The 27,962-nt window shown below is 61.8% G+C and overlaps 1 protein-coding gene across 5 annotated transcripts; it reads right to left on the minus strand.

Moving 5' to 3' along the window:
- Positions 1-435: 435 nt before the first annotated feature.
- COLEC11 (collectin subfamily member 11) lies at positions 436-27,321 on the minus strand. 5 transcript variants are annotated; one of them, XM_080814259.1, is made up of 7 exons: positions 27,221-27,321; positions 23,098-23,241; positions 18,150-18,221; positions 7,625-7,696; positions 5,296-5,349; positions 1,277-1,372; positions 436-1,107 (listed from the first exon to the last, which is right to left on the minus strand). In XM_080814259.1, the coding sequence occupies exons 2-7, from the start codon at positions 23,213-23,215 to the stop codon at positions 716-718; spliced, it is 804 nt and encodes a 267-aa protein (XP_080670385.1). In that variant the 5' UTR covers positions 23,216-23,241; positions 27,221-27,321; the 3' UTR covers positions 436-715. The 5 variants fall into 5 exon arrangements, with proteins under 5 accessions (XP_080670385.1, XP_080670383.1, XP_080670384.1 ...); XM_080814257.1 differs by having other exon boundaries at positions 436-1,125; XM_080814258.1 differs by lacking the exon at positions 27,221-27,321 and adding an exon at positions 23,410-23,436 and having other exon boundaries at positions 436-1,125.
- Between the last annotated feature and the right edge of the window lie 641 nt (positions 27,322-27,962).

Here is a 27,962-nt window from a genome sequence, read left to right on the forward strand (position 1 = left end):
GTGCGGGAGCTGCCCGTGGAGAAGCCCCGGTGACAAGGAGCCGGGCCCCACCCACGACCACCACCGGTGGGCAGAAGGGGGTCCGCCTGCACCCCAAGGAGAGTCCAGATCCATGGACACCATGAGATCCTTAATGTTGTTGTCACAAGACGCTCGGTCCGGGGCAAGTCGTCCGTCGCCAACGGACAGCGCCCACGGGACAAGACCACGAGGACACCACACGCTCGCACGTCAGCTGCACACACTTTGGTTTCCTTCTCCGGAAACCTGCACTTGCCCCAAGCAAAATGGCCCCTATTTAGGCCACAGTGAAAAGGCGCAGACATTTTAACGTAATTTGCAGACACGTGGGCCAAAGGGAGGGCTTCTTCTCCGCGCAGAAATGAAAGGGAAGACGGGAGCGGGAGACCCCGCTGCCACTGTTTGTACTCAACTACGGTCGTATTTCAAGCTTTTATTTTATAGTTTGGACAAAGGCAGAGCGATTCTGAGTAACGACTCCCCACAGAGCAGGCGGCGACAGTGCAGGGGATAACACGTGGCTTCTTTGGCCGCCAGGCCCCCAGCCAGCCCCGCCGTCTCCCTCCCGAGCACCGCGCTGTCCGCGGCCCAGAAACGTGGCCGACGGGGGCTGGGGGGCCGCCAGCGCAGGGGGCAGGGGCGCGGGGGGCAGGGGCGGCCCAGGGCAGGGGCCGAGGGGGACCGGCCACCCCGCTCACACGTGCTCCTTGTCGAACTCGCACAGGAAGTGCATGGTGACGTGGCAGGCCACGTCGTTCCAGCCGCCCGAGGCCACCATCTCCACGCAGTCCTCCTCGTCGTAGGCGTTGTTGGGCTCGCCGCTGCGCCACTTGTTGAAGGTCTGCATGGGCGAGCGGTCCGAGTACACGAACGTGCCCTCCCTCTCCAGGTCGTTGATGCCGATGAAGACGCGGGCCAGGCCGGCCTGCGCGATGTAGGCGGCCATCAGGCCGTTGGTGGCCTCGTCCTTGGGCATGCCCAGCGTGCCCCCGCGGCCCTGGCAGGACAGCTGCGCGTCCACGTACCTCTTCTCCTCCTTCACCAGCAGGTAGATCTTACTGTCCGTCTCGCGCACGCCGGCGACAGCTGCGGGGGGGGGCAGTGCTGGAAAGTGAGCACTCGCGTTTCTGTAAACACGCTCGGTGCGCAGCACACGCGAGGCCCACCGCCAGTGGGCGCGGGCGGGACCCGCCGGCCCGGCCCCTCGGTCTCGGGGTTGGGGGGGAGGGGGAACAGGGAGACGCGGAGAGCATACCATTTTTGATGAATTTTAGCTCGGTCGTCAGCTGCGTGACCTGGTTGTCCATCTCGCCGATGGCCTTCCTCAGCTGGCTGCACTCACACGGGACGCCTGCGGAGACCCGGCCGCCCCGTGTTAGATGCACCTGGGGGCTGGCTCAGGAAAGCGGCCCCCCACCCAGACAGAAGGCTTCCTCGGCCAGCAGACCCCATGGGCCTTCGAGGCCGGGACGCAGATTCCGGGCTTCATCCCGAAGGCGAGGAGAAGCAGCCCAGGGACATCAACGGGGCGGCACCAGGCCTGACCCGTTTTGAGACAGGGCTCTGGGGGGGTGGGAAGGGAGAGGGGAGGATGGGGGAGACGGGGCTGCGGGTGGAGTCGTGGCAGCAGCTCAGGGGACAAGGGGCTCGGGGCAGGGACACGCAGATGCAGAGAAGCCAGCACGTCTGAGGACAGCGGGGCCCCAGGGCCTGAGGGTCCCTCACGCAGCACAGACAGCCGTGCCACCTCTGCTCGGGGGTCCTGACCCTTCCAGGGGCCCTGAGCTGCCTCCCATGAGGAGCTCCACTTGTCAACACCCCGCTCCCCGTCCCCAGCCTGGGGGACCCGGCCACTGCCAGCCCCTTGCCTTCCCCAGGACCGGAGCATGTCCGTCCTGCACTGGCCCTACCACAGCCCGCAGGCAGGACCTCCTCTCTCCCTGCAAAGCCCACGGTGCTGAGCGCAGCCACACTTCCAGACAGAACATCCCCCGTAGGAGACGGGGCTCATCTTCCAGAACCTCCCCCTCCTCCACCACCAGCGTCCGGATCACCCTCACTTCCACGCACAGATCTGGTTCACGCTCGGTGGCCCATCGACTCGCAGAGGCCCGGGCATGTTTCTGCGGCAGAGCCCGTCTGAGACCAGAGCCACGCCCACGCCCTCCGGGGCTGCCCTGCTTTCTGGATTATTCTCTGCGGAGACAAGCAGTGGGCTGGTTCCTCCGTGTCCTTTGAATTGTCCCGTGGCCTCCAGGCCGGCCCCACGCCCTTCCAGGCCTTCCTCCCTGCGGGACGGGCCGCATCCGGAGGTGGCCGTGAGAGGTGCTGCCATCCCTTCCGTGATCTCACGTGGCCAAATCCATGCCCACCGGCCATTCCTCCTCCACCTCCCCGCAGCACCGACGGAGCCCTCCAGACAAGCACTTTTGCTCAGACATCTCTTTCTTCACCGGTTTCCAAGCTCCAAGCTTGCTCGGGGGCTGCTCTCTGAATGTCACCATCAGGATGAATGACAGCAAATGGAGACACGGTTTGTGCGAGACACAGAAAGACGGGCTGATTCAACAAGCAGATGCCAGCACGTGCCCACACACACGGCGGTCTGGAGGGGACGGTCAGGCCCAACCATTGGGAAGCCTGTTCGGCTCCAGGTTTCCCCCACCCTTTCCCCCAGGGCCTGACGGCTCACAGAGAGGTCACGAGAGCCTGAACGAGGTGCTGGTGCAGGGACAGGACACGGGACAGCTGTGCAGACGGCCTGAGACCATGAAGGAAGCAGGGACAGCATGGAACAGTATGAGACAATGTGCGTGGCGTGGGACAGAGGACAGTCGTGGGCAGGGAAATAGCCAGCAGCACACAGAGAACAACACCCACGTGGGAAATGCCACATGAGCAAGGGGTGGCTGGACCCACGTGAACAGCAGGACATGGTGGACACGCACCAGGCAAGCGGACAGATAAGGCCAGACAGCAGGGGCCACCAAGGGGGCATGTGGCTGGGGGAGCCGCGCAGAGGAGGACAGGCACCCGACGAGCTCCACGGAGAGAGGGCCGTGGCCGCAGGACAGCGGGCAGAGAGGCCACCGTCCTCGGCACCAGGAAGCCGGACACAGCCCCTGAGAGCCGGGGTCCCGGGTGACCTTCTCGGGCTCCAGAGGAGGCTGCAGGGAGCTCCGGATCGAGAAAGCGCAGACGTGCTTCCGGAGGAGCGCGTGGTCAGAGCGAGGGGGAAGCTCTTAGAAGAGAGGAACGCGCGCTTGGGGCGGGGGGTGGGGGGGTATCTGAGCCGACCACGCTGCGGTCCCAAGAAGGACGTGAAAATACTCAGGTAGAAGGGAGTCGAATACTGGAATAGTCTAGGAGAGGGTGTGACAGACAAGGAGAGGGGATGCCAGCCACGGGTACTCCGTTTTCCGGACCACAGGGGTTTCATTGCAGGATTCGCACTTCCGTGTCGAGTGCAATTTCCCCCACATCTTGGTCACCGTGACCAGCGCTGCTGTGAATACGGGGGTGCAGACATCCGGCTGAGTCCGTGCTGTCTCCTCTGGATACGCTCCCAGAAGTGGCGTCGCTGGAGCACACGTTAGCTCTATTTTTACCGTCTTAAGGGCCTCCGTGCTGTCTTCCAGGGCGGCCGCGCCAGGCTGCGCTCCCACGGACGGTGCACGACGGTCCCCTTTCTCCGCCTCCTCGCCAGCACCTGCTACCTCTTGTCTTTTGGCCACAGCCTTTCCGACAGGTGTGAGGCGACAGCTCATCGTGGTGTTGGTTCGTGAGGACTGGGGATGCCGCGCGTCCCTTCATGCACCTGTCGACCTTCCGCGCATCTTCCTGAGAAAAACGTCCGTCCAGCTGCCTTGCCCGTTTCTAACCGGCTCCTTTGCTGTGGTGTCGAATGAGCTCCTTGCAGGTTTTGGATCGGCTCCTCATCAAATGTACGGTTTGCTGATAGTTTTTCACCTGGTTGGTAGTTTCCTTTGCTTTGCAGAAGCTTTTGAGTTTGATGTGGTCGCACTTGCTTACTTTTCCTTTTGCTGCCTTTGCTCTGGGCGTCATACCCAAAAACTTGCAACCAAGATCCGCATCGGGGAGCTCCTTCCTGTTTTCTTACAGGAGTTTCATGGGTCTCGGGTCCTACATTTAAGTCTTTGGTCCATTTCTAGTTAGTCTTTGTGAACAGTGTAAGATGGGGGACTAGTTTCATTCTCTTCTACGAATTGTCCTGTTTTCCCAAGAAAACAGGACAATTTCTCCATTAAGCATTCATGGCTCCCTTATTAAATGTTAGTCGCCCATACGTGCCTGGGTTTGTTTCCAGGCTCTCGGTTCTGCCCCATTGGTCTGTGGGACTGTTTTCATGCCGGTGTCACACCAGCCCCATTCCTGTCGTTTCGTGGCACAGCTTGAAATCACAGCGTGTGATGCCTCCTGCTTGGTTCTCCGACATTATAAGCCCCACAAGAAATGGGAGTCCTTTGAGACTGTTTCCAAGAGGAACCGAAACCAGCCAGCCACCCGACGTGTCCGTCCGCAGAGGAGGGTTCCTGAGCTGTGACGTGTAAACATGCAGTAATACTCAGCTGCAAACAATGAGGAAACCCTGTCATTTGTTTTAAGATTTTATTTATTCATTTGAGAGAGAGAGAGAAAGAGCACGAGCTGGGGGAGAGACAGAGGGAGAGGGAGAAGCAGACTCCTCGCTGAGCAGGGAGCCAGGCGCGGGACTCGATCCCAGATCCCAGGATCATGACCTGAGCTGAAGGCAGGCACTCAACCGACTGAGCCCCCAGGCGCCCCAGGGAATCCTGTCATTTGTGACAGCAAGGACGGACCCTGAAGGCATTACTGCTGGGAAGCGAGTCAGGCAGAAAAGGACCAACCCTGCAGACTCTCCCTTCCACGTGTGGGGTGGGGGGGAGCTGGAGGAAGGGGCCCAGCAGGTGCAGACCCCCACCAGGGATGCGATGCGCATCGTGAGGATCACAACTAGCCCTTCGTGGGACACACGGGGGAGCTGGTAAGAGAGCAAGTCCTAGGAGTTCTCATCCCAGGGATAATTTTTTGTCCCTTTTCATTGTGTCTCTATGAGAAGACGGATATCAGCTGAAGCGATGCTGGCGATCGTGTCACAGTATCTGTAAATGAAACCCCTGTCCTGTAAACCTTAATCCTTTACAGCAACGTATGTTAATTATCTCTCAATAAAACAGGGGGAAGTGCAAATTTTAATGCATGTTTTAAAGCCCTGCAGCCCATGTGCCATACCTGGTTCTCCATTAGGGCCAGGGGGTCCCATGTCACCAGAATCTCCTTTTTCACCTGAAAAAGGAGAGCAAGGTCAAGCAGAGGTGGGCCGCGTCCCTTGAGGTTAAAATTGCCAAAGTTCGCAATGTTATTTCTTCCATGTGCGATGCCCTCGTGTTTCCCACAGACCCTGTCTTTGCTGTGAACACAGGGAGTTGTGTTCTAAGGTAATGAACTCGGGCTCTGTCAATGTGACATAGAGCACACGCCTGTCTCGAGATCTGAGAGATGACCCAACAACCCTTCTTTAAGTCGAGTCTGAAAAATCCTTGATGTGTCATACAACAGTCTGTAGATACCGTGTCATGGACCTCTGGGTCAGTAACAACCAAATCGGACTCCAGTTCTCACCCACCTGGCGGCAGGGAAACAGTGATGCTGGTACCTGGCTGGACCTGGGGACAGTCTCCCCCCAGTGCAGCACGGGGGCTCCCGCCTGGCCTGAGACGCGGCATCCCACAGAGGACACGCCACACAACCCACCCCCCCAGCCTCCCAGCGTATAAACCCAAGGGGTTGGACACAAGCGTGCCAACAGCGCTTTCTGGCTGCTCTAGAATTAGACAAGTCTATTGAAGGCACATGAATATTCCCGCAGCATGCTCTCTCCTCCCCGAGACAACCTGAACGTCCCAGTCACGTGGGAGGGGGGACGAGCAGCGCTCCCTCCCTCTGTGGATTCCATGCATCCTGTCCACGTTGGGGGCGGGGGGAGCCTGCCCGCCCCGTCGGCAGCATCCCTGGGACTCCCTCATCAGCCTCGGGGCTTGGAGGGGACTGCAAGTTCAGCCCGACCAGGCCCGGGAAGCAGATCAGGTAAACTGAGCTAACGAGGGCCCTGTTGGCACACGGCCCCTCGGTGAGACACTGGCGTTGCCCGGAGCACACGTAGTACATGGAAGGCACATGCGTCCCTACTCGGAGGCCAGCCCAAAGGGGGCAACAACCCAGTTCTCTCTCAACAGACAGAGATGCCACGATCGAGCCCTAAAAAGGAAGGAGATGATCTCTGGACACGTGCCGCTGAGTGAGTAAGTCAGACACCCGTGAGGGCCTCGAACCCACCGACTTGCAGACTGGAATTAGAGGAGGGGGGACCGCGGCCGAGGGAGGGACCAGAGACCCCGCCTCACCAGGACACGGCTCCTCTCGGGGGGTGAGAAGGTTGAGCAGCTGCTCAACATGCAAAGGTGCTTACTGCCACGGACTTGCACACTCGAAAACAGCTAACACGGCCAGTTTCACGTTATGACGATTTTACCACCATCTCTCAAAGCCTTTGTGAAGCACAGCGGCCCCTCTTCCTGCCACGCACACCGACGTGCTCCGGAGCGAGCGGGCAGGCCGTGCCAGCAGGTGCTCCCCCCAGGGTTCCCCGGACAGACACTGGGCTGGCTGGTCTCTGCCACCCTCCTGCCGAGGACCCTTTCCTGCCAGGGACGAGCTGTGGCCGGGGGGCACCGTCAGAACCGACCACCCGAACCCACTCACAGCTCAACCCCCCGGCAGATTAATGAGGCAGAAGGACTCTAGCACCAGGCTTGGGCAGACCACCCTGAGCCCCCTCCCCTCAGCCATGTTCCCAACCACCAGCCCTCCCCGGCCTTGGCCCCCTCCTTAGCACCAAGGGGGAGGTGGGGAGACCTCCACGGGATCGCTCACTGAAAGTCTGGGGCCCGGGGGCTCGACACAGGCTCAGGACGCCCCAGGGGCTCCCAGAGTGTTTGCTGACTGGGTGGCTCGGAGCCTTCTTTATCTGCCTGGGCCTCAGTCTCCTGGCCAGCCCCCACTGCAGGGTCGTGTGGTCAGACGAGGTGGCCAGACAGCCGCAGACGAGGGCGAGAGTCTTATCCCTAAACGGCTGCTCTCACCTGGCTGTTGCCTCCTGGGTCCCGTTCTCATGGAAACCCCCCCCCTACGGTTTCAAAAAATCACCGAAGCCGGAGGTGGGCAGCGTTTCTGAGCACAACCCTCCTGTTACTCAGGTAGGGCTCAGTGCTTCCTTAAACTGGTTAGGGACGTGGCAATGCGAGGTCTTGTCTGAGTAGCCAGCCCCCAGTGCTCCGCCAGGGTGCCCCGTGAATCCCGCAGGTCGGGGTGCGCTCCCCCCACCCTGGTGGGCACCCAGCCAGCAGGCAACTCTGAGCGGCCCCAGAGGCAGACCCTGGGACCGGAGGTATCATGTGTAGAGCACACAGGAAGAAGCGACTGGCCAGTCTGCAAGCGTTCTCCAGCACCCGCCCCGGGAGCCCGGGAGGGAATATGGGGACGAGGGGTGCGTCGCAAATACCTTTGGAACCAATGGGACCAATTTTTCCATGGCGACCCACACTGCCCTTCTGTCCTTTGTCACCCATGTCTCCTGCAGAAAACAACAAGATCGAAGTTGGTTGGTGCACAGGTGATTCCGCCCAACTCCCATTTAACATCACCCACGAGCACACGCGCACGTGCCCACGCACACACACGAGAGGAGACGGGACGGGTACAGCTCTTTATGTGACTGACCCCGGAAGGCTCTTCACGGGTCACTTGTTGACAGATTTCCCAGAGGAGGACACACCTCCCCGAAAAGCCACACACACTGCGGAACCGAGGAGACCACCGGTGGGTCCCTATCCCGACCTCAGCCCGGGCCCCTCCTGCTCTGCACTCACATCGGTAGAGAGATGTCCTCCGCCCCAGCCCCAGCCCAGGTCGAGCAGCCACGCTCCATCAAGGGCACGCGGGCTGCTCTCGGGAACTGGGAGGCCGGCCAGCGGGGGTGTGCAGTGACCACCGAGGCCCCTTTCCCGGGAGAGGGGAGCCTCACTCACGCAGGAAGCTGGTGGGGGGGAGGGGGAAGGAGGGTCCGGGGATGCTCCGTCACACGCTTCCGAGGGGTCGAGTCCTCCAGCAGGGCCGGTCACACGCCCCGTCATTCCCTTCGTGCAGCGTGGAGGGCCACCCCCTGCTGCTCCGTCACTTTCCCTCTCCCACGCTGCCCATCACTGCAGGCCAGCCCGGTAACCACCCTCACGCTGTGACCCCACAGGACTGTCCTCACTGACCAGCACGCTAAGTCCCAGGACGGCAGTCATCACCCGTTCGGAGCAGGGGTCGTGCGGGCGGAGGGCGTGTCCTCCCACAGGTGCCCTTAAACTCTCAGCCCTGTTCCTGCTTGTCTGCGGCTGACCCCAGGCCGCAAACCCAGCCAGCAAACAGCAAACACACAGAGAACACTTAGTAAAAGAAACACGCAGTCAGACTTCATTTAATACTGAAACTAAGGGAAACAGCACAAGCTACTCCGCAGGGGGAGGGGACGGGAAGGACCTCCTGTGGCGCACAGATAAGGCTTTGTCCTGCTCTGACGCCAACTCACACCTTAAACCTGAGGACTTCCCAGCCAGGAACTCGTAGCTTTGCAGACAGACAGAGGTCAGAGGACAGAACACAGGCCTCGGGACGAGCCCGGCTGACATGGAAACGCATCCCCGTGACACAGAAATGGCTGACATTCACACACACTTATTCACGAAGCACCCTCACGCCCACGCTCCTGCTGGGTCACAGAAGCGATCCCTGCGCAGACAAGGCCCCGAGGGCCTGAGAGGCTGGGCTGGGTCACGCAGCCGGTGTACGGCAGGACCGAGACAGAGCTGCGACTGCAGATCTGAGAGCCAGCGCCCCCTCCTGGCACCACGGTTGGCGGGGGACCCCAGGGAGGCCGAGGCCGGGCTGGCCCAGCCGTGAGAGAGACAACTCGGGCCACAGATCCTGTGGACTGTGAGCCCGGCGTGGTGCAGCAGGACTTAGACCGGCGGGGAGACAGGGAGCGGTCAGACACCTGTAACAGGTGTGCTGTGGCGGGAGAGGGGCTGTGAGGCAGCCCTGGCGAGTGGGGGGGTGGGCGAAGGCATCCGAGGGGCACAAACGTCCAGGTGGGGAGCTAGAAGAGAGTGACAAGGGGATCCATGGTTGACGCGCATCTGGTGACACGCAGAGGGGCTGAGAGGGGGCGAGGACACCCGGTCAGGGAACAGGTGAGAGCCGAAGACAGGTGCCCAGGAGCAGGGTCGGGGGCAGGGAGGGCGGTGGGAGAAGTGCCACATCTGGGAAGGGGTCAGGAGCGGGTGACGGTGGGGAGGCCCCTGGGCAGGCAGGGATGGGGGGGAGGAGCGGGAAGCAGCCTGTTCCCGCGGGGACCCCCACGGCAGGAATGTCTGGCTGGGCCCGCAGCGGCCTTTCCTGCAAAGGCCCCAGACCAGCAGTGAGTGGTAACGGTGAGGTCGCCCCACAGGAGGGGCAGGCCCGGAGGACGCCGTGGGGCGGTGGAGGAGGGGCGCCCACAGGGTCGGAGCTGCGCGGTGAGACGGGAACGAGCGTGAGGCCCTGGCCGGGCGGGGTCAGCAGCTGCAGAGAAGCCTCGGGATGAGGCCAGGCACCGACCTCTGGATAGGAGGTCACAGGGACCCTGGGGCCAGGAGCGGGGGGGGGGGCTCCCCATGGGGCAGAGTTAGCGGCGCGGCCACGAGCAAGGAGCAGCAGGGTGTGGAGGTGACGCTCCCAAGTGGGAGGCAGCCCTCAACGCCCCCGTCCCTGTGTGGGGTCGGGGCCCATGGGGGACATCGCCAGGACCGGCTCTGCGCTCCTCCGTCTCCGTCCTTGCCCACCGGAGCCAGTCCTGCCCCTCCCGCCCCTGCGGCCAGAGGACCCTGGGTCACTGCCGACCTGCTCCAGTCTCCTGACCGGCCCCTCCCCCACCAGGGTCCCCAGAACAGGCTCACCCCTAGTGACCCTACCACTGAGCCCCCAGAGCAGCCAGCGGGGAAGGGAACGAGAGCAAACCGCGTTCGATCACCCCGAGCCCAGCACTCAGCCCGTCACACGCTCGCCCCCGGCAACCCTGCTCCAGACAGGGGTGCCGTCACCGCTGAGCGCCGGCTTGTGGGAAACATGCCCCAAGTTCAGTGTCGCGGGGAAAGGCTGCCGCCTCCCCGAGGCAGCGAGGAAGGGGCCTTACTTCACGCTGAAGCAGGAGCAGGTGCTCGGGCCGCCACCACGCCCCCCGCCGCCTGGAAGCCACGGTCTGGAAGGCCTCTGGGGCCCCTTCCGCCACAGCCTGTCCCAAGACTGACCCAGGAATGAGAACGTGGCTCTGCCCCGTGTGCCCCGCGGCTCTCATGCAACGGGCCAGAGAGACACCGCGCTGGTCGGCTCCACCTCCACGGCTCGGCCCTCCAGACGCGCAAGCACTGTTCTCTCAGGAACTCCCCCTCCAGCTTGCCCGCCCCGCTGCCTCTTCCTCTGCGCTCAGTCCGTGCCGCCTGCTCCTCCGAGGAGCGACCCCCGCCCAGGCTGAGTGCCCCCACATGGCCTGCCCACCGTCACCTCCCGCAGGGGACCGAAGCGTGTCCTCCCTGCCCAGAGCTGAAGCCTGCCGGTGGGGGCTGCCGGTGGGGGCTGCCGGTGGGCCTTGGCAGGTGAGCGGGGTTCGATGAGGTCACGGGGAGGGGGCAGGTTGCCCAGCATGGGACCGTTGCCTTTGCAGTCAGGAGGGACGCCAGAGCTCGCTGTCTCTCTCCAGCATGGGAGAAGACGGCCGTCTGCTGCCCAGAACAACCTCCTCAGCAGAGCCTGACCAAGCTGGCACCCGGATCTCAGATGTGCAGCCGCCGACACAGTGACAAATACAGGTTTGCTGTTGCAGCGGTCCGGCACGTGGTGTCTGCCACCGCAGCCCGGCCGACCACGTCCCCGCCCTCGTCCCGACGCTTGTGCCCACTGATGAGGTCAGAATCCCAGAGCTGACCACAGCGTTTCTGCTCAGCCACTGTCGAAGAGCATTCTGCAGAAAATCAGCGTTCCCTGGGACGCGTACATGGCTCTCAGTGCGGGTCCAAGCCCTGTGTGCCCGCCACGGGGGCAGCCTCCCTTCCCCAGCCTGCTTCCAAACGGCTGAGCTCTCTGTCCCCTAACTCTGGAGTGCACCCCCTTCCTGGCATCCAGAACGGACCACGAGCACGGGAAAAGTCGGTTGGAGCTACAGGATAAATGTCAGGAGGACCTCGTGTTTAAGCTTTCCTAACTTTCGTGTCTCCCCAAAACGTGAAGTCCTTCTGCTGTTGTCACTCAGCGGTCAGCAGCGGTCAGCTCTGACCTTCCGTACCCGTCCTTGCGGGGAGATTCAGACGGAGTAAGTACAATACAAGCTCCCTACAGCGCTCCGATGAAGACAGTGCCCGAGCAGGAGGTGTCGGTGCAGACCGTCCCAGCGAACCCTATCTTCAGATGGGAAGACAGAGGCCCAGAGAGACCCAGGGACGTGCACCTGCACTGACCAGCGGGAAGGATTGCTTCCAACACACAGGAACACCCCCCGCCGAATTCCCACAAGACAGGGGCAGGGTCACCAGAGCCCAGAGAATAAAGGAATGTGCCTTCCCACCCAAAACCCCACGGTACAGAGGAGTGTGGGCATCACATCAGTGCATAGGCTGGCTGTGAGGGGTGGACCTGGCACGTAAACGAAGGGTCCCTGCCCTCCAGGAAGACCCCAGCAAGAAAGGCAGGAGGGGAGCCCTTCTCCCTGAGGCCCTGGCAGAGAAACTCGAAAGGACACCTGCGCCCTGTTCTCCCACCCAGACAGCTCCGGCGCCCTGCGCACACCGTCGGAGGAGAGCCCTGGATGCAGACACCCGCTGTCAGAAGCACAGCTGCCAACATACCTTCCCCGCCCCCGAAGAACGACGAACCCCTGGGCCGCATCGGCAGCGGAGGGCGCCCTGGGGTCCAGCACACACCTGCTGTCGTGGACAAGTTATAACCTGAGAGGACGGGAGAGCCGTTGGCTGTCTGCCCATCTCTGAATCGCACAGCCAAACATTCACGCCAGGGGCCACTGTCCCCTGCGGGTACCAGACCCAGCTCCTGCGCCTGGAGAAGAGAGGGACGCTGCCTGGGGTGTTCCAAGGAAAACCGGAGGCCTCACGGAACAGGGTGCCCCTGCCGGGGAGGAGGCCTCACTGAGCCCCGGCCAGGAGCCGGCCACTCGGCACCCTGGCCTCCGGAGCCCCGGGAGAATAAACATCTGTGTTTAAGCAGCCCCATCTGTGGGATTTGTTACAGCAGCCCTAGAAGACCAGGACAATTCCTCTGCACCCCCAAGAGAAACGAGTTCAGAGAGGCCAAGTGACCCACCTCGAGTCACACAGCACTAGAGGGAAGACCGCCGTTCTGTGACCCCGAGCACGGACTCCACAGTCAGGCAGACGAGACCCTGATCCCAGTGCAGAGCTGTGCAACCTTGGACACGTCACCAGCCACTGTGAGCCTCAGCGTCCTTGTCCATCAAGATGATCACGGTGGTGGTCAGCACCTGTGTCGCTGAGCACCTGGGAACATGAGTTTCACACAGACAGAGGCCCCTGCTCCGCGTCCGGGGCTCCCAACCCCGCACCAGGCTGGGGACAGTGGCCGTCTTCCCGGCTCCAGGGACGTCCTGCACTGAGCCAGTTTCCAGCAGCTGGGGCTGAGTGCACGCCGCAGGCTTGTGAGGGCAAACACCCCCCGGCTGTGACTCAGAGGCTGAGGACACGTGGCCAGCGGGGAGCGGGACAGCTGCCGGGCTGCCCTGCCTTACCTACACCAGCCTGTCCCTCCTGCTCTAACCTCGGCCTCCTCCACTGGGCCCTGCAGGCCCTGAGACGTGAGAAGACCTGGTCGTTGCCCCATGGTGCGGCGGCCGTACAGGAGGCCCCACGGGTGGTCAGAGAACCCGCCCTGCTGCACACGTGCTCCGACTGAGCAGACCAGGAAGAGCCACCGCTCGCTGGTGCTCGGCAGTGTATACACACACTCACGTATGTGCACACACGTGCGTGCTCACACCCATACATGCTAACGCACAGACACCTAGAAACATGTGGCCCCGTGTGCCCACACATGTGTGTGCAAACATGCCTGCACCTGTTCAAACACGTACACACACGCCACACACACATGCGTGTGTACAAGCACACCACCCGAGGCTGTGAGGCTGGTAACCATCAGCTGGGTTTGAGCCCAGACCTCCAGGGCACCCAGAGGCCCCCCAGCCCCCTGTACACTCGCCCCCGTACCATACTTCACCCCCTACACCTGTCATGGGAGCAGCCATCCCTCCCAGGAGGAACGTTTTCTCTCACGTGTGTGTTGAAAAGAAAGGGGTGAGAACCATTCAAATCCCCCGAGACTGCTGACCCGTTCTCTACGGCAATCCCGGGTGGTTTGCGCAGCTGACTCGTTCTCGCCTGCAGACACTTCTTGGGAAGTGACCCGGGGCCGAAGAGTATTGTGGTCGTAAACCCAGAGGCTGTCCGAGGAGCACGGGTCGGAGCAAGAGCTCTCCCGCCGTCTCCCGCTTCCAGAAAGGTCTTCTTGCTCCTCCGAACGGCAAGAAGCTTCTTGCAAAAAGCGCGCCCGTTTCCCTCCCCCAGCTGCAGGACGTGACTGGAAACGCACCAGGCGCCGCAGCCCCGTCCCCTTCTGTCCGAGGAGCTTCTTGCCGAGGCCCCCGGGAGCCGGGAGCCGAGGTAATGCCTCCCGCACCCCGCTAATGAGACGTGTGCGAGACCACGACTGTCCTCCAGACACGCACAAGGCACGAGAGAACGGGAGCCGCTCACAGCAGGCCGGTGACTCTTACTAATTTTAATGACGATCTCACACAGTCCTTTGACGTGGGACGGGGGCAAAGGGGCCCTCAGAATTCAGCTTCCCTAGCGACTTGCAACGAAGGGCCTGTCACTGACGTGGGGTCACCCTCCACCTCTGCGTGCCGGGAGGGTCCCCAGAGTCTAAGGCAAGCGGCCCAGGAGCCTCCCCGATGTCGTCTGAGCAGCGTCTGGGGGCAAGGAGCCCTGAAAACGAAGGTGGCGCCGGAAGCGGTGTCAGCCACGCGGCTCTGAGCCGCTGCCGCAGAGCAACGCAGGCCAGGAAGGCGGGAGGGGTTCTTACTCCAGTAGAGGACAGGGGACAGCGGGACGCGGCTGCAGACCCTGGGCCTGGCTCTGTTGTTTCAGAAAAGGCGTCCGCCAGCCTGCACGCACTCCCTCTTGTTCAAGTTCCCCGGCCGGGGGCTGCTCCGTGGCTGAGCCGAGACCCCCCAGCGCACGCACATCGGCCAGAGGCAGTCCCCCTGCGGCCTGACCCACGTGCGCACAAGCGGCGGAGCGGGCCTCGAGGGCGTGCGGACGCTCGGGACGGTCACCCCCCACCCACAGGCAGGCCCCGGGCCGCATCTCGGGAACAGCTCCTCCGGGCGGCATCTGCTGATGGACGCCCGCATCTCAGCCGCACGGTAACGAGAGCCCAGCTGGCTGCTGCGTCCCGCAGTCTGAGAGGCTCGGCGTGGCCACAGCCTTGGCCACAGACCTGCCCTCTACCACCTGGAACAGGGCCCACAGACGCACCCCCCGGACCCTCAGCACAGGGCACGGGGTCACTGCAGATTGCAAAGACATTCGAAGATACTGAATTCAAGAGCTTTTCCAATGGGTCGAGGGCCTTCCAAGAGCCACATCTCCCAGGAGGCCCTGGAGCCCTAAGAAGAGAGTGAGTGCGCCTGCCCCAGGGGCCTACGATCTTGCTTGGAGTCTGGCGTATAAAGAAACGGGCATGACCGGCCTGTGGCACGCCGTGCCCACCGTACACCTGGCAGGACTTGCCACAAAGGGCCACTCCACGAGGACCCCAGGGGACGTGTCCCTCAGGCCTCAACGCCGGGGTGAGTCTAGGCAGTTGATGGATTCTGAGTCCCCCGGTCCTCGCGCCCTGGGACGCCCTAAGAAGAGGTGGCCGGGCAGGAGGGTCGTGATGTCCCCAACCCCCCACACCACCACACTCACACTGCTTCCCCAGGAGAAGAGTAAGTTGGAGAACCACGGCTGTCCTCCTCTCGCCCAGACGTGAGGACGCGAGCCACCGAGCCACCGTGCGGCTCGCCCCAGCAAACGCCCGGGACCTCACAGCATGCATTTCACTGAAATAACCTCACCTTAAACAAGGGGATAATATTTTTTTCTTCTCCAATATTTTCTACCTTAGCTAAATTGTATTATGTCGTCTTTCAAACAGAGCATGAAAAAAAGAAAAAAGAACAGGGGAAGGGGAGGGAGAGCAGTTAGCCGCGGAGGCAAAGGGCGAGGGCAGTGCCCGCCAGAGGCCCGCAGCCGCCAGGGGCCGGGAGGACGCACGGCCCCCACCCCGGAGAGCCCGTGAGACCCACAGCACAGGCCGGGCTGGGCGAGCTCCTGCAGGTGGTCCCCGTGGAGCAGTGGGCAGTAGGCGGGGGGCTCGATGAATCCTGAGGGTCCCTCCCCCACTTCCAGCGGCCGGAGCGGGAGCAGCTCTCTGCACTGGGGGGAGCAGCAGGCCCCGGACCAGCGACTCCTGCCGCCTCTGCGCTGGCGCTGGACGTGAAGGAAGGGAGTTCGTCCAAGACGGGAAGGAGGGACTGAGGCGGAAGGCAGGATTGGGGTCCACAGATCCACCCAGTCTGGGACTTCCGAAAAGGGAGGAAGCCCTGCTCTACAGCATTTACGGAAAGCGGTTTATGGACATCCAAGGAAGGGATCCTCCTCACCCAGAGGGAATCACCCAGAGAATGTGCCAGACGGACAGGAGGCTCTGGGGAGTGGCCAGAACTCACACAACTGGCCACGGAGAGCCTCGGATGAAACATGGAAGACTTTGAAGACAAAAGTCTACATATGGTCATTTTTGCAGCTGTCGGACAAGATGCTGGAGAGGGGCTCTGGGCCCCATGCCAGCCCCCATGATGCTGCGTCCCAGCAGAGCACCTCCAGAAGGGAGCGGGAGAACCCACTGCCTGCGGCCCAGGGCCACAAGGGGACCCACTCCCTGGCTGGACGAGTCAGATCCCAACTGGCCAAGGCTTCTGAGCCGGTGTCGGGGCAAGTGGGTGTCTGCAGGACACGGCCTCCCCTTCCCAGTGAGTCCGGGGGCTGCAATCCTGTCTTCCGGCCGGAAGCGTGGTTCCTGACCTTCTGTGCCCACCTCACCCGGCCACAGCTGCCTGAGCAGGGGCAGGGACGCGGGTTCGGGATCCCCCCCTCCCCGCTGTGGCCACCAGCCCGTCCCCGCTTCTCCCCAGAGATGGGCGCGTGTCCCAGGAGCCATCAGCGGCGAGAGCGTCCTGCGGCCAGAAGGTCCTCGATGGGACGCGGAGCCTGCCGAAAGCGGCGAGGTGGCACGTGGAGGAAGGGCTGCCGCAGGACAGACCAGTGTGGGAGCCCAGAGAGGCCGAGGCTGGGGAGCGGCTCCGGGAACAGCGTCCCGTAATACCCGCAGGGGATTCTCACACCATTTTCATACAGTAGCAAGATCACCGACAGGAGCTGCTAGTCCTCTAACAGCTTCATAAACGATACCACCAGTGGAAATCACCGTCGCAAAATAAAACTGACACTGGCTGAAAGTACGCAGGGAAAGACCCATCGGGAGCTGAAAATCGGTGGCAGAGTCTCTCTAGACTAGAACGGAGCGTTCCGGTGGGGCGACCCGCCCAGCGCAGGCGCACACAGGAGGAAGCTCAGCAGGCGGGAGCCGTAAGCAGCAAAACGTGAGACATTTGAACGATAATTAATTCCAGGGGTGCCTGGGTGGCTCAGTCGGTTGAGCGTCTGCCTCCAACTCAGGTCATGACCCCGGGGTCCTGGGATTGAGCCCCGCATCGAGCTCCCTGCTCTCCCTCTCCCTCTGCCTGCTGCTCCCCTTGCTTGTGTGCTCTCTCTCTCTCTCTCTCTCTCTCAAATAAATAAATAAGATCTTCTTTTTAAAAACCTAAAAAAAAAATAAAATAAAATTCTAAAAACCTCCCAAGGAGCCCGGTAATATTTACATGGAAAAAACGATTCCAGCGAAAATAATTTTGAAAAATGAAAAAGTGAACGGTCCGTTTGCCCACACCCTGAAACCAGGAGGGTCGCAGCCCCCCCACCCCCACCCCCAGTTTCTGCAACTCTCACGACTCCGCTGGAGCGAAGTGCCTTCCAGAAGCTACAGAAGTCAGAGACTGGACATCAGGAGCAGCGCACCTGAACAGTGGCCGTGCTCGGCTAAACCGGGCTGAGCTGGAAAGCCTCCGGGGCTAGAGGAAAGCAGGGGAGCGGGGGAAAGAGGGCGAGAGGACCCCGAGACCCCACACAGCTCCCACCCCATGCCCATGCCATACAGGGGTCACAGATTCAGCAATTAGAATCTGCTGGCCACAGGTGCCTTCCCCTGTAGAACCCCACACGCCCCACCCAAGTCTGTCCCTCAGTCCTTTGCACACCTGCACCACCGCTTGCACACCTCCTCATCTGCTCACATGCCTCCTTCTCTCTTTACACACCTCCATCATGGCTTGCACACCTCCTTATCTGTTTATGCACCTCCTGATCTGCTCACACTTCTCCATCACTGATCGCACGCCTCCTGATCTGCTCACACGCCTCCATAACTTTTGGCACACCCTCAGAGTTTCTTGCACATCCTCACAATTGCACTTGTGCATGTAACACTCCCAAATGACCCCATGTTGCAGAGGAGGCTGCTGAGGGGCCGCACGTGATGGCCCTGCCGTGCGCCGCTCCCAGGCCGTGCTCTGTTTCTTGGCGTGCGGAGCACTCTGCACCCTGGCTCACTAGGCAGGCATCAAACTCCCCTCGCACCCCTGCGCCCTCCTCTCCCCTGTGGCTGCTGCAGCAGCACCAGCTGCACCCTCTTGGGCAGACCCCGGAGGGGCTGGGAAGGGCCAGACTTCAGCGGGGCCGAGGGGCGGCAGGTACCTTTCTCTCCTGTGGGGCCAACTCTTCCAGGCCGTCCGGGTGCACCTTTGTCTCCCTTCTCTCCAGCATCCCCTGTGGAAGAAGTCACCCGTTTAGGACCTCCTTCTGAGCACAGATCCCAGCGTCAGCCTCAGCCTCGGCTTCTCGGCTTCTCGCCTGCCCACCGTGGGGCCAGCCCCGCCCCTTGGCCTTCCTCTCCCCGCCCCCTCCCCAGGACGTCTCATCTCTTACCCTGACCATCTCCCACCCCTATGGGCTTTCCCCCCTCTTCCCACCCTCCGTCCCTGAGGCTCGCAGGTTTCCCTGCCCCAAATCAGTGTCGGGACTCTGCTCCTGGGCCCCCCTCCGGGGATGTGTGTCCCCTTCTCCAGTTATCCCTCGGGGCTAGCTTGCCCTCTGGAGCACAGCGCTCCCTGGGAACCCCTGTGCCTGCCCCTCTGCCCTCAGGGCAGCATGAGGAGAGCAGGGATCTCGAGGCTCTCCCGTGCCAGGTGTCCCTCTGTATCTGGCTGCATCTGTATCCGGCAGGTGCACCAGGGAAGAATGAACAGGTGCGCACGTCCACATCCCCGGGTCCTTTCAGCATGAGGGGATGCAGCACACACTCGGGGGTGCGGAGCCTGTGACCCGGTGGGCACATCCACCTGATCCAGGTTCGCCGGCCAGGTGTGTCCTGCTGTCAGCCCAGGCTGCACGCCACCCGGCCCTCGTCACGGGTCCTGGCCGTGTGTGGGCGGTCACTTGCTCCTCTTTGATCTGTCGCTTGTCTCACTCAGAACTGAAGCGGGGAGACGGACTATTCATCTCCTGACGCCCCGCGCTTAGCACACCGCGCATCGACCTGACGGCTTCTCCCCAGAGGTGAGTGCCTCCCGTGATGCTTCTGGTTCTAGCCGACACACAGATTCTCCCGGCCCGCAAGCCCCAGGCCCGGCGTAATCTCCGCTCTCCCATCTCCCTCCTCAGCGAAGCGCAGCCTCTGCCGAGCTCCGTGGGGTCTGACCGGCCCCCTCCCTGTCCTGGCCCAGCTGGGCCAGCCCCGGGGCTCCCTACAGCTCTGGGGACTGTGCTTACACTGCCCAGGCAGGACAGACGTGCATGGCCTGTGCGGACGCCCGCGAGCAGCGGAGGCGGCGGCAGGAGCAGAGGCTGGAGCTGGAGGGGAGACATCGAGGTCCCTCCCTCGGCCTCCTCCCCGCCCACTCTAATCCACACCCGAACGGTCTTCCTAAAACACAGACCCCATTATGTTATGTCCCTTCTTTTTTTTTTTTTTTTAAGATTTTATTTATTTGTCAGAAAGAGAGAGAGAAAGCGCACACAAGCAGGCAGAGAAGCAGGCAGACGCAGAGAGAGAACCAGGCTCCCTACAGAGCAAGAAGCCTGATGTGGGACTCGATCCATGGACCCTGGGATCATGACCTGAGCCGAAGGCAGAGGCTTAACCCACTGAGCCACCCAGGCGTCCCTGTTATGTCCCTTCTTAAAACCACCAACAGGCTAAAGGTGGAGACAAATAACGCCTCATTTCTAAAACCGTCCTCAGGAGGTCTTCATCGGGAGCCCAGGTCGTGACGGCCACGTTCCCACCTTCCCGCCTTCCTGCCTTCCCACCAGACGCTTCTGATCCACTCACCGGCTGCCTCTTCTCCCCAGTGACCAGACCCTTGCTCCACATCACACGGCTCGTCTGCCCGACCGCTGTACCACTCCCCCACGAGGGTGCGGGTGCCAGCAGGGGGCCCATGTAACCCCTCAGGTGCACCCAACACCGGCCACCATCCAGGCTACTTCAGTTCTGTGCGACTCTCCTTGGGCCCTCACGCCTGGTGAGGAGCTTAACTGAGCTTACAGATGCCCCAACAAGATGCCCAAAACTGACTGGCCTGAAGGAGGGGGCATCCTGTTTAAACTTCCGTAAAAGAGAAAAGCAGAGTGCCAGCAACAACCTGTGGTCGCCTGCGCGCCCCGCGGGGAAGGCTCCACGCAGCCCCCGGCTGAAGGGTGGGCTCATACACGCCCGGCACCCACGTGGCCCTTAAGTCTCAGCGTACTTTACCGTTCTTAAGAAAGGAAACTGTTACAGTAGCAATGCTTGGGGACACGTTGATAGACCCGCAAGAAATACTAACAGACTGAGCGTGCCACCAAGAGCCCGCACACACTCAAGGGACCCAACATCTGGAAGAGAACTACCAGAGGAACATGATCCTTGCGGCCATCAGCATCTGACCCTGAAATAAGACGCTGACTATCGTCATAAACCTCTCCTGGAGAGAAAGCAGTGAGGACGCAGGCCTCATGACTGTCGCGGGCTCCCCGGCGGCTGCCCCCGCCCCACCCTGCTGCTGCAGGCCCACATGGAGCGTGACACCTGTGTGTGTAGCAAGGCTCTGAGGACGGTAAGTCACTGGGCAGCACCAAGTGCTACCTTGTGCCCACAAGTCCTCTTCCTAAGGCAGGGGAGAGGACTACGGTATCATGAAAAGCTTTCTAAGAGCGTGACCTCTCATGGGTCTCATCTCAGATCATCAGAAAGCCCCTCGAACACCGTTCTCCCTCAGATTCTGCATCACGGTCTCGCCCAGTGCTGGGGAGCAGAGGTGGTCCCTGGGAGGGGGGCGTCCAGAGCTCAGAGGCAGAGAGCCTCCCAAGCCCCTGGTTGGGTAAGCCCCCCAACCCCGAGGACGGGGTGCACTGCGCCCTAGAAGACAGGGGCCGTGCCCAGTCCGTGGTCTCAGGGACATTCAGAGCTGTGGCCTCGCTGATGAGAACCTCAGGACCATATTGCTCTAAGCCTCCCCCCCAAACTCACACGCACTCCATACTGTGTGCCCAGGGAGCCCGGTGTCCTCTCCCCACACCCTCTCCTTTAGCAGTGGTCTGGAACCGATGCCCATGTGAAGTTCTACGTGACAAATTCTGTCTCTACCCGGAGAGGCTAACATTTCAAGTGTCCAGCTCACTCTTGGTCATTGACAACCTGTTCCCTCCCTCCCACATGCACACGTGGCTACTATTCGCTTCTAGCTCGTCTCCCTGCCAGTCTCAAAAAGGTCCGCGGCACAAAGCTGTCGCCTCGACGGCATCTGGGTCATTCTTGACCCAACAAGGAAGACACACATCAGGTACTTGGTGCAGGCCCTTGGCTGTCTTTGTGGCCGGTTGAGGAAGGGCCGTGGGTGCTCCTGGCTCTCCAGCACCTGCCTCTACAGTGGACGTCCCCCCACAGTGGGAGAGGAAGCAGGCCCCAGCCGCCGGCGTGTCTCAGAGGGGCAAAGTCCCCAAAGGCGTGCGTTAGTCAGGTCCCCTTGTTCCTGGGCCAGAACAAGAAACCCCCAGTCCTTGCCCCCACTCCCACCCCCACCCACAGAATGGGGACGACGGAAGGTGACGTCACTTCACAAGGTTTGCGTGAATTCACCTGGCACGTGCGCAGCGTCTACTTGTCGGTTACAGCTCAGTGAAGCTGGAGACGAGCGCAGGACACCCAGACCGCACGGACTTCGGGAAGTCTGGTCAGAAGCTTCCCGGGGCGTGTGGGCGGCTCAGTCTGTTAAGCGTCCGACTCTTGATTCTGGCTGGGGTCATGATCTCAGGGTCGGAGATCGAGCTGGGTGCTCAGTGTAGAGTCTGCTTGCAATTCTCTCTCTCCCTCCCCCTCTGCCCCGACCCCCCTCCTTGCACACTGCCTCTGTCTCCAATAAACAAATCGTGGGAAAAAAGTTTCTCTACTGGAACTGTGGCTTTGGTGTGGACAGACTGTGGCCATCGAGACTATGGGGCGATGTTGCTGCTTCATCGGGGCATCCGGAACGCAGGGTCCACAGCCCCAAACCACCCCCCACGGCTTCCACACGGCCTGGGGACGAGTCTGGTTCACCTGCTGGAGGATGAGCCCCTGGGCGCAGGGTCTGCCTCGACAGTTTCCTCCAAGGAGCCCACCCCCCGTCTGGCTCACTGAGGCCCTCACGAGCCCCGTCTGCTCCCACGAGGGCCTGGTCTCCAGAGACGCCTGGCTCTGTCTTGGGTGGCGGTCATTCTCGTCACGGATCCAAAGCCCCTAAGTGTGAGTCTGCTTCCTCCAACGTCTCTGTAGGGAGAGCTGACAGCATTCCCGCGGAAGGCCCAGGGTCTGGGCCGGGTCCACGTAGACTGAGCAGGAAACGAAGAAGGGAATTTAGAGAGTGAGTCCCAGGCCAGCCCCTCTGCACCCTGGTCTCTGGCTCCTAGAGCGGGCGGCCCAAGCCTGCCCACCCCACGTGCGCCATGAGCCCTGCCCCTGCTTCAGAGGTTTTTGTAGCGTTTGAACTGGAGGCCCACACGCTCATCCTGCGCTGCACCCTCGCACGGTGGAGCAGACCCTGCTTGGGAAGTACAAGGTTTGGGACTCTCTTGCCTGTGCTGTGGAGAAACCAGGGGCTTTTCTAAACAAAGACGCGCATTCCCGGGGCCGGTACCCCCAGCCCCCACATCTGCTCGGCGGAGCAAACTCCACCTGGAAGGAAATGACAAGCAAGCCGGCAAGAGAAGAGCTGTGGGGGTGTGTCTGTTTGTTTGTTTTAAAGAGGAAATTAGGAGCCCTCAGGAACCGGTGTCGGAGCACGGGCTTCAAAGCTGGGGGACCCAATCTGGCAAATCGCCAAATGTCCCTAAGCCTCCGATGTCCTTATCTGCAAAATGGACCAGAGGAGATCATCGCACTCTGAAAGTCATTTGAGGTCACGTGTGTGGCACCTGGAACGAATGTTAGTGTCCTTTATGGGGTGCAGGTAGGTGGCTCCTTCAGAATTTCAGAATCCCTTGGCCAAAGGAAGAGTAGACTTTACGTAGTCGACCCTGAGTTTGGCAGATGGGGAAACTGGGGCGCATCTTGCTCAGACCCCGGGCGGTGGCAGCACCAGCCCTCCAGCCTCAGCCACACTGGGGAGGCCGTGGTCAAGCTTACCTTTGAGGCCTGGGACGAGAATATGCAGGGAGCAGGCGTCCTCCGCTGTCTGCTGAGGGTGTCCCCCCGGAAGAAGCCACAGGAAGGCCAGGCCGATCAGAGCCAGATGCTGCTTCATCACGAGCGCTCGGGGGACACAGGCTCCTGCGCCAAGGAAGGGGACACAGCGATGAGCATTCAGACACCGGGGAGTGACCGCATGCAGGCTGGGGCCTGGGAGCAGGGAGCTGTCGGGGGCCGCTCCCAGCCTTCAGGTCTCCCCCTCGCGGGCCCGCCTTCACCTCCCTGTCCCGGCCACGCTGGGACACCCACCCTGAGCACGGCCGCCAGATTCACGCCTCTGCGTCTCTGTGGCTGAGACTTCACGCACACAAAGGCACACGTGGGGTCCTATGACAACTCTGACACGCCGCTCAGAACAGAGGGTAGAGCCCAGCCCGCTCCTGAGGACGGGCCAGTCCCCCATGGTCCCTGGGCCCAGGACCCCTCCATACCCCTTGGAGCTGCACTCTTGGGCTGTGAATGCATGGCTCGCGTGGCTTCCTAGCATCACCGCATGCCAGTGCGCTCCTAGTAGACCACTGTCCTGGTGGCTCAGCTTGGAGCTTTCCGGGAGCGGGCCGTGTGTGCAGAGTCCGAGCAAGCCTGTTCTACTCAGCGCCCTGCTGCGGGGCTCACAGCAGCCATAGCTCATCGATCATCTGTCACTGTGACAGCACCCGTCACCAGCAGGTGTGGGAGAGGGACGGAGGTTGGGACACACAGGAGGACACAGCTGGCCCTGCACCCCCGTGGGGATCAGGCAGGCCGATTCTTCCCCCAAGGGCCAGTGAGGAAGTCTTGGTGGCAGCACCCAGAAATCCACTCCCTGAGACTCTAATGTCCACACGGAGCAGGATCTGGGGATGGCTGTGCACCTGGCAGCCCCGGGACCAGTACCCTGGGCTCATCATGTCTCCGTTGCTGGCCGGCGCCCTCCGCGTGGAGGGGAGGGAGGAGTCCGTGCGAGGAGCAACTACGTGAAACACGGAGAGGTGTGCCGGGGCAAGTGCTCGCCGAGACGGCCGCGGCGCTACTGTTTGCACACGGGGCGGGCCCCGCGGCCTACAGCCCCTCCAGGCCCAGGAAGCCAGAGCCGCTGAGTGGTCCTGTGCCCCAGCCACTGCTCCAGCCACTGGTCCGTGCGACAGATGCAGGCGGAACCCGCGTGTGCTCTGTGACACCCTGCAGCTAGGACCCTGCTCCCCTCGGCGGGGGCACAGGGCGCACTGTGAAGGGCGGGGGTGAGGATGAATGTCCCCTCGACGGGGGACCCTAGAAGGCCGGCCGCTCCCAGCATGTCGCTCCCATCTCACAGGCCAGGGAACCAGGGATGAGGGAAGTGAAGTCAGCTGCCCAGAGCACCCCACTAGTAGGTGGGGAGGTGGGGTCGGACCCGGGGCCTCCTGGCGCACCTGACCTCTCCCTTCTGCTCCTGTCGGCCGTCTGAGTGCCAAGCCCGGGGGCGGGGGCCGCCCACCTCCTTACACTACGGAGGCAGCTTTTACTGTGTTATTTCACGCTTGCGAGAGAGACAAGGAGCCAGTATTTACTACCACACATGGGCACACAAACCTCATTTAGTTCCCAAAACCACCTCGGACCTGGCTCCTCAATGCGATGGTGCCAAGGAGGCTGGAGGCTGGACAGCCAGCCTCCCCGCCCAGCCTCCCCTCCCAGCCTCCCCGCCCAGCCTCCCCGCCCAGCACCCCCCAGCCTCCCCGCCCAGCCCCCCTCCCAGCCTCCCCTCCCAGCCTCCCCGCCCAGCTCCCACCCCTGCCCAGCCTCCCCTCCCAGCCTCCCCTCCCAGCCTCCCCGCCCAGCTGGCGCTTGCGTGAGGGAGCGACTCTGAGAAGGGAAAAGGCGTGAAGGTTTGCCGGCAGCCCGCAAGGATGAGCTTTGCCCCTTTCGCTTCCCCCCCTGCCGCTGGGCCTTGGGCTCCTGGGCCAGCGACTTGCCCTGGAAGTGAGCCAAGAGTGAGCACCTCCTGCAGCCGGGAAAGGCTCAGGCCTCCGGCAGGAGCTTAGCGGGCACTGAGCCTAGGACCGAAAGGCGGCAAGAAGCAGCGAATGAGGGACGGACGGAAGCTCACCAGGGCAGCACCTAGAATTTAAGGTCTCCCCAACCTGGGACTGCGTTTCCTCGCTGCCCGAGGGCTCCTCATGCCTCAGGTCCACGCAGGACCGGGGCCAGCGCCTCCGCGTGGCCGGTGCGGGACGGGCTAGGGGTGGCTCCGGCCCTGCATTAACGGACCTGGAATTCCTAAAAGCCCGCAACAAAGGGGCCGCCAGGCCTGTTTGCGACGCTGTGTCCTTCACCGTGTCGAGCTGAGCTGCTGCTCTAGAAGCAAATGTGGGTTCTTTCCAGAATGTAGCTCTTAACCGTGATGATAATGTTAAAAAAAAGTCATGATAAACTTACATTTGGGCTCGAGTCTACAATACTTGCTTCTCGGTGTTTGCGGAGGCAGAGGGGGTTTAGCTATTTCTTCACATCTCGGGAGTCTGAAGCTCACGTGGGAGTTTCGTCTCCAGCTGAGAACGGCTGCGTCCGGGGACAGCCACGCTGCTCAGCACGACCCCCGGCTCCCACACACGGCTTCCAGCCACAGCGGTCGCCACCTGGGCCACGCAGAGCCTGCACAAGGCCCACGGGCAGCAGCCGGAACCTTCCCTGCAGCCCTACGACCCCACCCCCGCCCCGCCACTGGCTCTTGCATCTGAGTCTCCTCCGGGGAGAGCAGGGCAGCCCTGGTGGGGCGGGGGTGGGGGGGGAGTTCCAACTCCTCCAACTTCCAGCTCTGCCCTGGGCGTCAGGAGAGGAATTCGGTCTGTAAACGGAGAAGCCTCGGCCCGCTGGGCCCTCTCTAAGAACGACATCCTGATCCAGCCAGAGCCTGGGAGGTTTCCACCCTCCCTTGGGCACAGAAAGCCAGGGTTTCCGAGGGGAAATTCATTTGGAATTCTTAGAAGTTCATTGTAAGAATGAAATTCCCTCTCTCTCTCTGTCTTTCAAATAAGTAAAATCTTTAAAAAAAAAAAAAGAAAGAAAGAAAGAAAGAAATGGACCATGAAAAAAAATGTGGTATAATTTGCCAAACTCACAATCCTACCTTTTCATTAAGCTCTGCAGCACGTACAGCCTGAGAACCATCTGGAAGCGCCAGGGGCCTCCGAGAACGGACACCCCCACCCCCACCCAGCTGCTTGTTCCCCACGGTGACACGGGGTCTCCCCAGGACCCAACCAAAGGGCACACACTAAGGAGGAAGAGGCCCTTTCCCCAGCTTTCTGCCAACTGTCTGTCCTCTCACAGCCCCCAGATTTCTCAAGGCCGTAGATGAGCTGGAATCGTGGCGGACGCCCAGGCTCGCTCTGCCGGGCAAGGAGAGCGCTTCCCACCAGCTCAGAAGCCTGGCTATGCACAGGCTGCGGCTTTCCCACTTTGTCTTTTAAATTCCTAAGTGCGACCTAACTTCAGCCTGGAAGCCAGCTGGCCAGGGAGGAAGGGACCCGTCACACCACGTCCTACCCAGTTTCGGAGACCAGAGCCCCCCCCCCCCCCGGCTCCGGTCCTGCCCCCCCCCGCCCCGCTCCGGTCCTGCCTTTGTCCCATTGCTGAGCCCAGAACAGAGCCACGGGCCGTGAGCACAGATGACCGCTGCGGCCTACGTGGCCCCAGCCACAGGTGGCGGCCGCTCCCCGGGAGCACACTCCGGCCACCTTCCCACGCTGCCACAGCCACCTTTCACACAGGGATGGGGATTCGAGAACACACAGCCCCACCTCTCGGAACGAGTGCAGCGCGGAGAAGCCTCCTTCTGTGAGCGCCTCGTGAGCCAGCCCCATGGAGTCTCCGGCACGAGCTCCTGAATTACTCAGACCTTGGAATTCTAGAGTCGGATCCATCGGACAGACCCCATCCGACGCGGGGACCAAAGCACAGATCCCATCCCCCCTTCCACCGGAGTCCTCCCTCTGGGCGCTTCGGCAACCTCGCCTTCCTAGCGCAGCATGTCCCCGTGGACTGGCAGACCCCACCCTGCTCCCCAGGGCTGCCGGGTCACCCGGCAGAGCGCCCCTACCTGCAGCGCACGCCAGGCGACGGGGGCGTCCTGACCGTCGGGGACCCACGAGGACACTGCGCCCGGGAGCCTCATAGCCGCTATTTACAGAGGCCGCCGAGCCCCACAGGCCAGGCGAGCGTGGCCCGGCCGTCAGGCTTCCCAGCAAATCAGGCCGGGTCTCGGCGTTATCTGCAAAGAGCTTCCTGTTTGCAATACATCCGCTGTCCTGCGGGAGGGCGGTGGAGGGTGTGGGAACGCGGGAAGCCGCCGCGGGGTCGCGGACCCGCCGGAGATGCCCTTCTGGCTCTTCACCCCGAGCCCCCCAGCCCGACTCTGGCGTCTGCTCCGTTCTCTTTCTCTTCTCCTTTTGAAGAAGGAAGCGCGAGTAGGGTGGGCGTCGAGGGAAGCAGGGAGAGCGGTCCCCATCAGGTGCCACATCAGACAGAAATGAACGTGGCTGACCCGTTTCCATCCACTCTCCCTGTAGGGCTTCACTTCAAGGCACTCCCTGCCTGCCAAGACCTACCCCACGCAAGACCCGAACTCACGGCACTCCCTGACGCTTCACGAAGGCAGAACAAGGGTCTGTGGTGGGCCGGTCCGGCTCTGCCTCTTACGGAGGAGGGGAGGGGACTTCTTTAAGAAAAAGATACACACACGGTTACGATACAAAAGGCTACATTCAAAGATGCATTTTTATTTAGACTGAAAGAAGTCACAACAGATTATAAATTTTGTAAAGATTTTCTCTAAAGATTTT

This window comes from Martes martes (genome assembly GCF_963455335.1).
Source record: "Martes martes genome assembly, chromosome: 9".
NCBI classification, from domain to species: domain Eukaryota; kingdom Metazoa; phylum Chordata; class Mammalia; order Carnivora; family Mustelidae; genus Martes; species Martes martes.

What these genes read in the sequence shown, in the direction of transcription:
- COLEC11 (XM_080814257.1), bottom strand. Translation starts at nt 23,215, where the DNA reads ATGAAGCAGCATCTGGCTCTGATCGGCCTGGCCTTCCTGTGGCTTCTT. An exon ending in TGGCCCCACAGGAGAGAAAG is followed by an intron (nt 7,697 to 18,149) that starts GTACCTGCCGCC and finishes TGTTTTCTGCAG; the next exon opens with GAGACATGGGTGACAAAGGA. An exon ending in TGGTCCCATTGGTTCCAAAG is followed by an intron (nt 5,350 to 7,624) that starts GTATTTGCGACG and finishes CTCCTTTTTCAG; the next exon opens with GTGAAAAAGGAGATTCTGGT.